The following is a 10,530-nucleotide window of genomic DNA, read 5'->3' as shown; positions in this document are numbered from 1 at the left end:
ATGTCTCAGTTTTCACCAAGTCTGAAAACTGATTGTGTTTTAGCTATGTTCGTGTGCTTGTTTATATATTTTGTGAACCCTTTTGGCCCCAGGTCACTTTGGGTCTTTTGTTAAGCTTGTTGAGTAGCTCCATTCCATGTCCTTACTTGTCTTAATCAGGTCAGGTATCATGTTGTTTTGCTGCTCCGAAGAGGGCTCCGTGATCTGAAATTTCAGACTAGTGTTAATTTCACTAAGTCTGGAATCTGTTTTGCATTTGCGTTTTTGCCATGCTTGTTTGAACCTCTTAATGGATGAATTGGACGTGGCTCAGTGCTAGTATTTTGTTAAGCATATTGTGTGAATCCGTGCCATGTATTTTGTTGTCATGTTTGGTGGCTATAGCATGTTCATTGCATTGCATTTAGACGCCTACTTGCTATAAATCGCAGACCGGTGTCATATCTTAAAACGCTTGCCATTTCCAAACCGTAACTCCGATTCCAATGATCTTTATATCGTTTTCAAGCGATTTCATCCCCTCTATCCAGTGGCACCCTTGGAATTCCAAGTTGAGGCCAGGTTCATGCATTTCCTGTCATATCTTGCATTTTGCATCCCGCATCGCATCCCGCTTAGCATATCATCATTTCATCATATTGCTTGGTCTTGCACGTGGTTGATTGTATCCTTGTTGCTTGTTTGTCTTGTTGGGTAGAGCCGGGAGACGAGTTCGCTACCGAGGAGCCCGTTGAGTTTGCTTGTGAGGATCCAGTCAACTCTGACAACTGTGCAGGCAAGATGGTCATACCCTCGAAATCACTACTATCTTTGCTATGCTAGTTTGCTCGCTCTTGCTATGCCAATGCTACGATGCCTACCATTTGCTTGTCAGCCGACCAATTGCCATGTTGAACCTCTAACCCACCATGTCCTAGCAAACCGTTGATTGGCTATGTTACCGCTTTGCTCAGCCCCTCTTATAGCGTTGCCAGTTGCAGGTGAAGATTGGAGGCCATTCCTTGTTGGAACATCTTTTATTTACTTGTTGGGATATCATTATATTGCTATGTTATCTTAGTGCATCTATATATTTGTTAAAGGGTGGAAGGCTCGGCCTCTCGCCTAGTGTTTTGTTCCACTCTTGCCGCCCTAGTTTCCGTCATATCGGTGTTATGTTCTCGGATTTGCGTTCCTTACGCGGTTGGGTTATAATGGGAACCCCTTGATATTTCGCCTTGATTAAAGCTTGTCCAGCAATGCCCAACCTTGGTTTTACCATTTGCCACCTAGCCTTTTCTTTCCCTTGGGTTCTGCAGACTCAAGGGTCATCTTATTTTAACCCCCCCCCCGGGCCAGTGCTCCTCTGAGTGTTGGTCCACCTGTCAGCTGCCGGTGGCCACCAGGGGCAACTCTGGGCTGGCCTACCCATACCTAAGACAATCTGAGTGTGCCTTGAGAAAGAGATATGTGCAGCTCCTATCGGGATTTGTCGGCACATTCGGGCGGTGTTGCTGGTCTTGTTTTAACCTGTCGAAGTGTCTTGAGTTACCGAGATACCGAGTCTGATCGGAACGTCTTGGGAGGAGGTCTATTCCTTCGTTGACCGTGAGAGCTTGTCATGGGCTAAGTTGGGACTCCCCTGCAGGGATTGAACTTTCGAAAGCCGTGCCCGCGGTTATGGGCAGATGGGAATTTGTTAATGTCCGGTTGTAGATAAATTTAACCTTAATTAATTAAAATGAATCAATTGAGTGTGTTACCGTGATGGCCTCTTCTCGGCGGAGTCCAGGAAGTGGACACAGTGTTGGAGTAATGCTTGCGTAGGTTGTTCCTCTAGTTTATCGCTCGTGCCTTGCCTCCTCTTCTCGCTCTCTTTTGCGGATAAGTTAGCCACCATACATGCTAGTTGCTGGCTGCAGCTCCACATATATTTGCCTTATCCATTCCTATAAGCTTAAATAGTCTTGATCGCGAGGGTGCGAGATTGCTGAGTCCCTGTGGCTCATAGATACTATAATTCCAGATGCAGGTCCAGGGGATTTCGCTCCAGGTGACGAGTACGAGCTCAAGTGGGAGTTCGACGAGGACTCTCAGCGTTATTATGTTTCCTTTCCCGATGATCAGTAGTGGTGCCTAGTTGGGGTTCGATTCAGGGCCTTGTCGCAAGTTGGGTTCTTTTTCTATTTTGGCGCCGTAGTCGGGCCATGAGTGTCTGTCTGATGGATGTTATTTATGTACTCTGATGTGACGTGGCGAGTGTAAGCCAACTATGTATCTCCCCCTTTTATTATGTATTACATGGGATGTTGTAATGATTGCCTGACTTGCGACATTGCTTTCAATGCGGTTATGTCTCTAAGTCGTGCCTCGACACGTGGGAGCTATAGCCGCATCGAGGGCGTTACATTCCCCCTCCGGCAGGGTGCCGGAACGGGTCTAGATTGGTTTTCGGTGGCTACGGAGGCTTCTGGCGGCGGAACTTCCAATCTATTCTGTTCCCCGATGTTTTTAGGATATATGGACATATATAGGCGAAAGAAGTCGGTCAGGGGAGCCACGTGGGGCCCACAAGGGTGGGGGCGTGCCCAGGGGGTAGGGCACGCCTCCCTGCCTCGTGGCTTCCTCGAAGCTTCCCTGACGTCTACTCCAAGTCTCCTGGATTGCTTCCATTCCAAAAATAACTCTCCCGAAGGTTTCATTCCATTTGGACTCTATTTGATATTCCTTTTCTTCGAAACACTGAAATAGGCAAGAAAACAACAATTTGGGTTGGGCCTCCGGTTAATATTTTAGTTCCAAAAATAATATAAAAGTGTTTAGTAAAGCCCATAAACATCCAAAACAGATAATATAATAGCATGAATACTTCATAAATTATAGATACGTTCGAGACGTATCACTAGGTAGCATTCAACATCAAAAATTATGTTTTTATCATTTACCTACTCAAAGACGAGCAGGAATTAAGTTTGGTGATGTTCATACATCTTCAACGTATCTAATTTTTTTATTGGTTCAAGCTGTTATATTATCAATCTTTAATACTTTATATGATTTATATGCAACTTTATATCATTTTTGGGAACTAACCTATTAACCCAGTGCCTAGTGTCAGTTGATGTTTTCTGCTTGTTTTTGGTTTTCGAGAAAATCAGTACCAAATGGGGTCCAAACACTATGAAAAATTTTGACGATTTTTTATGGACAAAAGAGACCCTAGAAGCTTCGGGAGGAGCCCAGAACACAAACAAGGAGACGGCAAGGCAACAGCGTGAGCCCTAGGGGTAGGCGCAAGGCGCGCCCTGTTACCTTGTGGGCCCCACGTGGCTTCGTCTGACCTAATTCCACTTCTATAAATTCTCAAATATTAAGAAACCCTTAGAGAGCCACCCAAAAGACTTTTTTCGCCGCCGCAAACTTCTCTTCTTCCGCGATCCCGTTTGGAGGCCTTTTCCGGTACTCTGGCGGAGAGGGAATCGATCATGGAGGACTTCTACATCATCTTTGTTGCATTCCGATGATGCGTTAGTAGTTCACCACAGACTTACGAGTCCATAGCTAGTAGCTAGATGGCTTACCCCCTCTCTTTGATTTTCAATGCAATGTTCTCTTCTATCTTCTTGGAGTTCTATCCGATGTAATCTCCGTTTGCGGTGTGTTTGTTGAAATCCGATGAATTATGAGTTTATGATCAGATTATTCGTTGAAAGTAATTGAGTCTTTTCTGAACTTTATTATGATCATTATGATAGCTTTGTATTTATCTCTGATCTATCCGTTTGGTTTGGCTAACTAGATTGATTTATCTTCAGTGGGAGAGGTGCTTTGTGATGGGTTCAATCTTGCGGTGTCCTCGCCTCGTGACAAAAGGGGTAGTGAGGCACGTATTTGTATTGTTGCCATTAAGGGTAAAACAATGGGTTTTATTCATATTGCTTGAGTTTACTTTGTCTACACCATGTCATCTTGCTTAAAGTGTTACTCTGTTTGTCATGAACTTAATACCATAGATGCATGCTGGATAGTGGTCGATTGGTGGAGTAATAGTGTAGATGCGGGAAGGAGTCGGTCTACTTGTCACGGACGTGATGCCTATATGTGTGATCATTGCCATGAATATCATCATAACTATGCGCTTTTCTATCAATTGTCCAACACTAATTTGTCTGGCCACTTTATGATATTGTTTCAAGATAGAATCCTTTAGTGAAAACTATGGCCCCTGGGTCTACTTTAATCATATTAATAAAACCAAAAATACCTTGTTGTAAATTATTTACTTTTCTTTTTATCTATCTACCACTACTATATTTAATCCTTGCAAGTAACGAGTTTAAGGGGATTGACAACCCTCTTGCCCGTGTTGGGTGCAAGTATTTGCTTTGTGTCTGTAGGTGCTATTAACTAAGATTTGCGTGGTTCTCCTATTGATTTGATAACCTTGGTTCTCACCAGGGAAATACTTATCCGCCACTATATTGCTTCACCCTTCATCTTCGGGAAAAATCTCAACGCAGCTCACAAGTAGCACCCATCTAGGGGGAGGTCAAGGAAGAAGGAGGGGGCTCTCTCCCCCTCTCACCCGGCGGCGCCCCCGCCGGGGAAACCATGTTAGCAGTGGCGGGCGCCCCTGGGAGCCTTACCTGCCACTGCTGGGCTTTCGTCGTCCGCCACTAGTAGGCAGTCCTACGGTAGTGTACCCATACCTAATGTCGGAGCGCCGACTGCAGCTTCTTGAGTAGATCCGGGCAAGGCGCAAAACCCGGATCACCGCGGGGCTACCTTTGGATGCGGTGGATCAGAAGGAGGACTTGGAGGTGGAGGAGGAGGTGGTGGAGAGGAGGAGGATGATGATATGGGGGACGTCGGGGCCGCAGATTTGCGGGTGGAGCAGCAGGCGATGCTCGATTATCTCCGATCGAATCGGCAGCGGAGGCCAAACACCATCGTCTGCAGAATGCGGAGGGGAGCACGCTACGAGCGTCGACGAGATACTCGCATAAATGGATGAAGAGGAGTCAGATCCCTCCGACGCGCCCAACTACTCGGCACCCGATACGGACGTTGTGAACATCTTCGACGAGAAAGCTTAGTTTAGGCTAATGTGATGTACATAATACGTAAAAACATTTTTACATGGTTTGTATGAATTTAGGGCATGGAATATGAGATACTCGATGCTTAGCATCAAGTACAAGGTGTGATCGGCCGATCCCCGTGAACATGTCCGATCTGTTTCGTGGGTGTGGCAAGTCCTATTGTAGATGCTCTCACATCAAAACTACTGCTTGAAAAAACCTTTTGACCTCCGAGTCTAAGGCTAACTTCACCGCACGATCCCATCTTGTTTGGTCCCTTTCGTTTGGGGTAAAAGGGACAAACAAGTAGGCCCAGCGCGACAGCCCAAACCCATTTGATCCGTTTTGTGTTCGAACCGATCCATTTCGAGGGCAAATATGCGTCGGGTTTTGGTCGCGGCGGATAGTAAACGGACGCGTCGCTCGTCCGTGTCGAGGCCGCGTGGTGGGCGGCCACCTACCTCCCACCCGCCAACATCAATGCGCATGCGCGGCCGGCCCCGCCTGTCATCCGCCCAGGCGAACGGTCGCGGTCCTTCTTAAATGGGGAAGCCGTGGATCGGTCGTCGTCCACACTCCCTCACTCCATCCCGCGGCCTCCTCGAAACCCGACAACCCAAACCCTAGCCTCGAACTCGCAGCCATGGGGATATGAAACTACGGCCATAAGGGGAAGCACGACCGCAAGGCTGGCTCCTCGTCGGGACGCCGCCGCGGTCCGTGAAGAAGGAGGAGCCCGCATCACCACCGCGTCGGACCCCCGCACCGCCCGCGTTCTTCATCGCCCCACGGTCGCCGGCGAGCGTGACCGGCACTACATCCACGTGGATGTATGTCGCCGCTACTGGGAGACAAGGACGCCGCTTCCCTGGAGCGACGTCCACCTCCCCAACAACTGGCATTTGTCCACCGACCGCATGCCGATCCCGCCGGTCCCGGTGACGGCCCTGCGCGCCGCGTGGAGATCGAGTGCCGCCGCCACCTTCTCCTGAACGACCTCTACTATGACCCCATGTGCGCCGCCGACTCGGGCCTGTGGGACACATGGTTCCAGGACGAGCACGACACGCGGCGGGCGTCCTTCTTCACCGGCACGTCGACGGGGCCGCGGCGGCCACGTCTAGAGCGCCGAGCGACTACTCCCCGGGTGCACGGGCGTACGCGGGTGCGCGGCCTCACGCCCACGCCGTCGCCTTCGCCATCTCTGTCACCACCACCACCCCTCGCATGACAGCGGAGGAGGAGGCCCGTCTCATGGCGCGTGTCATGGAGGACTCCATGCGCACACACGATGAGTGCCAATGGGAGGGCCTCGAGGAGATGATGGCCCTCTCCGCGGCCGGCGACGTCGCTATCCCCGAGCTGGAGATGGTGACGGCGGAGGAGGTAATGGAGGGTGCGTTAGTGGCCGCGTTTCACCCGGGCCTGCTGGGCGCACGCCGTGGGGGCGTGAACTGGTGCACGCCGCCGCGGTCACCGGAGGGGGACGCGTCGCCACAGGAGGAGGTGGTGCAGGCAGCTGCCACCTTCCAGCCTGCCCCGGCGCACCACGGACCGCCGGCCCATCTCCGGACGCCGCCGGAGTACGTCGACCTCGTCAGCAACGATGACGACACCGACGGCCACTGAAGACGGCGACGACGACGGCATCGACGGGCACAGCAGGAGCGCGCGGGCGATGTTTTTTATTTTGTTTTTATGTTAATTATGGCACTGGGCCATTAAGTGAACCGTGAAACTTGCCGTTTTGTGACCGTGACCCCTAACTCATGTTGTACGTTTTTTTAACTGCGTTTATTTATTTTTTAAGTCATTTTATTTTAGTTTTTCTGTTTTTTTTATCACATCCAACACGAACATGATTTGAGGTACGGCCGCGCGCTGGACACACCCACAACCCAACGGACAGAAACGAATATGGACGAACCCATTACCGTCCTAAAGGGACAAAATTTGGCTAAAAACAGACATTCGTTTGAAGTTGTGCGGTGGTGTTGGCCTAATTTCATTTAGTAGGACGAAGACCTCACAAAGTGCGCACCCGATCCATGGCCACAAATATCTGGCGCACGGCTTTGCGGCCGGACAAGGTGCCCGCCCCTTTGACTGCGTTGCCACGCATCATCCGCCGAACCGCGTACATGCCCCCAAAGTCCCATTGTCAGGACCACATTCAATGGCCGAGCTCACTCACGTGACGCAGAAATACAGCACGGCAATCCCATGTTCAAGTCAACGAACCCAAGCTCTTTATTTACTCCAAACGACGACGAACGAGACAAGAACAAGATCCAAAACGGAGGCGCATCAAGAGCGTCCATGGATCTTGAATCCAAGAAGCTTCCTGTTGACTAGACTAGACTAGACATGTTTGAACCCAAGAAGCTTCTTGCACGCCTTGAAGATGTGGCCCCTCTTCTTCTTCTTCTTCGTCTCCTCCTGGCCGATCTCGTCGTTGCTCGCCGCGGCGTCTCCCGGCACCGCGGCCTCCGCCACCTGAGTCTTCTTCTGCGCGTCGACCTCCTCGGGCGCCTCTGCCTCGTCCTCGGCGTCGTCCAGGCCGTCGTGGATCCGCCAGTACCCCTCCGAGAGGCCGGACGCCGGCTGCCTCCGCATGGAGAAGGCCCGCCTCACGGCCGCCTGGAAGCCGCCGCCGCCGCGGTGGCCGCCGGTGGACTTGCTCCGCTCCACGGCCGCGAACCTCTGGGAGGCGGACGAGAGGTTCCTGACCATGGCCGCCGCGCCGACCGCCGCGCCCTCCCACTTGCCCTCCTTCGCCGCGGCCGGGGGCGGGGCCGGCTCCGGCTCCGGCTCCCCGCCGCTGGGCGCCGGAGGGGACGAGGCCAGGTTGCGGTAGCCGTTCATCCTCCCGCTTCAGTTACCGCTGCCGCTACCAGTGTAGTGTACTGATCTGCGGGCGTGGGGCTGGTGGCGAGGAGGTTCTCGGGTCCGGGATTTGTACTCGCGCGCGCGGTGGAGTGGATGCGGCGCGTGCGCGGTGCTCGTCACTCGTCAGCAGCGGCAGTGGAGAATGAGAGCGGAGGGCGTAGTGCTGTGAGTGTGAGATCAGCCGCGCCGGCCTTGTCGCAGTGGTGTGTTGGGTTGGGTTTGGGGCCCCGCGGGAGCGTCCAATTTGACCGCCACGTCAGGGCTCCGGCCACGCGGTATCGTGACGCCAGTTCGTATCCACGGGAATTGCTGCGCTACAATCCAGTGCATATGGATTCTTTGTCGCCTTGACATGACGTGTCACCAACCCAAACTACTATATCACCCTCTTATCTGGCATGAATTCAGGCGCTCTAACAGTGAACGAGCGTGCACTCGCTCCCCTGTTGCGCGCGGCTAAAGATCAAGTTCAACGGACTCACTATCCTGGTAGTTTTGCATCAGAAAATACAGATAGAACTTTCTCTAGTGGACACGACATGTTCTGCATAATTCGAGACTCAACGATAACCGCGGCACACTCACCATGTCCAGTGACTCGGTATGCCGTTCGGCACCATAAAAATACCGATTTTGGCTGAACAGACTCAACAACTGGCTCTGCAACATTTTGGTACTCGAGGGCTTGAGGGAGGGGCAATGATGAACAAGGAGCTTCAAGGCGATCGATTTGAGCTCAGAGGTCAGGCATTGGCGACGGCAATCCTCTATGGGTGGCGCGATGTCGACGAAGGGGCAAAGAGGGTGGCGGCAGGGTGGTGCCGGACGGGGGAGGGGCGACGGGGCAGGACGTGTGGTGGCTAGGGTAGACTATCATAGGGGTTGTTATGTTTACCTTCGTGCTTGATACAGACTGGTATGTACCTTTGCGGTGGCATTCTTAACGTAAATATTGACGAACTCCATGACTGCCGTTTCGGGAAGTTGGGTTACGGCCGCTTCGCTATTATTTACTCGCTCCGTAAAGAAATATAAGAGTGTGTTGATCATTAAAGACAGAGGGAATACTAGAGGAGGGGTGTTTCGGCCCGATTCCGCACGGGAAGTTGGTGGAGCGCGGCACCGAAGGAGTTCTGAGTGGGCCCTTGTATCGTCAAGTTGAAGAACCTAAAAACCTACACCACCTTACAAATCCAGATAGATGGAATGCCCACTCTTTCGAAAAAAGAAAGGAATGGCATAAATGGGCATTCGGGCCATCATTTAAGGAGGGGGCGAAAGTCACAGTGGGCTGACTATGGGCCATTGGGGGGTAGCGGCCTTCAAGGTGACACGGCGGGTTGAGCGAGTGGCTCCGAAGTACACTCGTGCATTTGCTTGTCTAAAAAAAAACACTTGACAGAAATTGAACAAGAAGACTCTGCAAATTCGTACGGACAAAAGGAGCGGCACCGACAACGAACCAGGATTCTTGCTCACATTCTCCTGCTTTTACAATCTCCCGCTGTACAAAAACTGAACGAAATTTTCGACCGCGTGAGACGGTCAGGGTGGCATATGGTCGTGCGGCGGCCAGTGCACCCCCTCCCTGGGGCACGGCGGCGGCAATGGCGCCGGCTGCGCGAGGTACGTCGGGTACCGCTGCCCCGGCATCAGCACCGACAGGTCCGCCGCCTGCAGCACCGTCTGCACCTGAACACATGGCAGATTTTAACTATTCAGCTATGTACCGCGCACGCATTGCGTGAAAATTGAAGGGGCTAGCGTTGAGTGGCCACGGAGCCAGATCAGGACGGTCTTACCATGGGCGGGCTCCGGGGCTTGCCGGGCGAGCGGTGGCCACGCCGGCGTCGGCCGCGCGGGGAGCCGGCTGGCGCCTGGAACGCCTGGGGCCTGATGAGGTGCTCGAAGATGGCCATGAGGAGGAAGATGGAGATGAGGATGGCCGTGGCCGCGAAGCCGAAGGAGATGGCGTCCATGGACGTGCCGAAGTCCCTCAGCGTCGTCGCCTCGCCCCTCGCGTCGGCAGCCGCAGCCGGCTCCGACGGCGCCATCGCGGCCGCCCCCGGTGGCCACGGCCTCGACCTCTGCCCAGACTCGCTCATGGCGCCTCCTCCTTGGGCCTTCTTCACAGCCAAAACAGCCCCTGCAAATCGATAACATGGCCCTCATAAGCAAGTAAATCTACTGAAAAAACTCAGTAAAGTTCAACTATTAGTAGCAGCACTCCTACTGAACTGGTTCTACACTATGAGGGATCAGTTGAGCGAAGATGAAAAGCACCCAGAAGTCAGAACCATGTACTAACACATTGCAGGAAAATGAGAACTACGATTACATACCTTGGTTGAGAGTCTTGCTTTGCTGTGCTGATGGGGTGATGAAGGCTCAGTGCTCGCTGCCAAATTCCAGGACTGGAGCGGAGGAAAGAACCTACAGGAAGCAGAGCTAGCCTGGCTGCAGCCTCTACTTAAAGGGAGGCACCCACTGGCCCAAAAGCGAGATCTCAGCTACAGATCCGGTGGTGGCAAATGTGGCGGGAGGAGAAAGAAAGAAAACCAAAGGGAAAATGCATATGTTT

At 52.3% G+C, this 10,530-nt stretch overlaps 2 protein-coding genes across 2 annotated transcripts; both read right to left on the bottom strand.

Moving 5' to 3' along the window:
- Positions 1–7,286: 7,286 nt before the first annotated feature.
- Positions 7,287–8,162, bottom strand: LOC125545451. Its single transcript, XM_048709389.1, has one exon. The coding sequence runs from the start codon at positions 7,923–7,925 to the stop codon at positions 7,422–7,424; it is 504 nt and encodes a 167-aa protein (XP_048565346.1). The 5' UTR covers positions 7,926–8,162; the 3' UTR covers positions 7,287–7,421.
- A 1,234-nt stretch (positions 8,163–9,396) lies between these two features.
- Positions 9,397–10,530, bottom strand: LOC125545452. Its single transcript, XM_048709390.1, has 3 exons — positions 10,292–10,530; positions 9,752–10,095; positions 9,397–9,641 (listed from the first exon to the last, which is right to left on the bottom strand). The coding sequence occupies exons 2-3, from the start codon at positions 10,052–10,054 to the stop codon at positions 9,495–9,497; spliced, it is 450 nt and encodes a 149-aa protein (XP_048565347.1). The 5' UTR covers positions 10,055–10,095; positions 10,292–10,530; the 3' UTR covers positions 9,397–9,494.

This window comes from Triticum urartu, chromosome 3, assembly GCF_003073215.2.
Source record: "Triticum urartu cultivar G1812 chromosome 3, Tu2.1, whole genome shotgun sequence".
In the NCBI taxonomy this organism is placed as follows: Eukaryota; Viridiplantae; Streptophyta; class Magnoliopsida; order Poales; family Poaceae; genus Triticum; species Triticum urartu.
Note: the sequence above shows the minus strand (reverse complement) of the source record. Positions and strands in the feature narration are given on the sequence as shown.

Excerpts from the sequence above, each read along its gene's own strand:
- LOC125545451 (XM_048709389.1), bottom strand. The coding sequence starts at position 7,925 with ATGAACGGCTACCGCAACCTGGCCTCGTCCCCTCCGGCGCCCAGCGGC.
- LOC125545452 (XM_048709390.1), bottom strand. The coding sequence starts at position 10,054 with ATGAGCGAGTCTGGGCAGAGGTCGAGGCCGTGGCCACCGGGGGCGGCC. Across the intron at positions 9,642-9,751 it reads AGCCCCGGAGCCCGCCCATG|GTGCAGACGGTGCTGCAGGC; the intron begins GTAAGACCGTCC and ends CCATGTGTTCAG.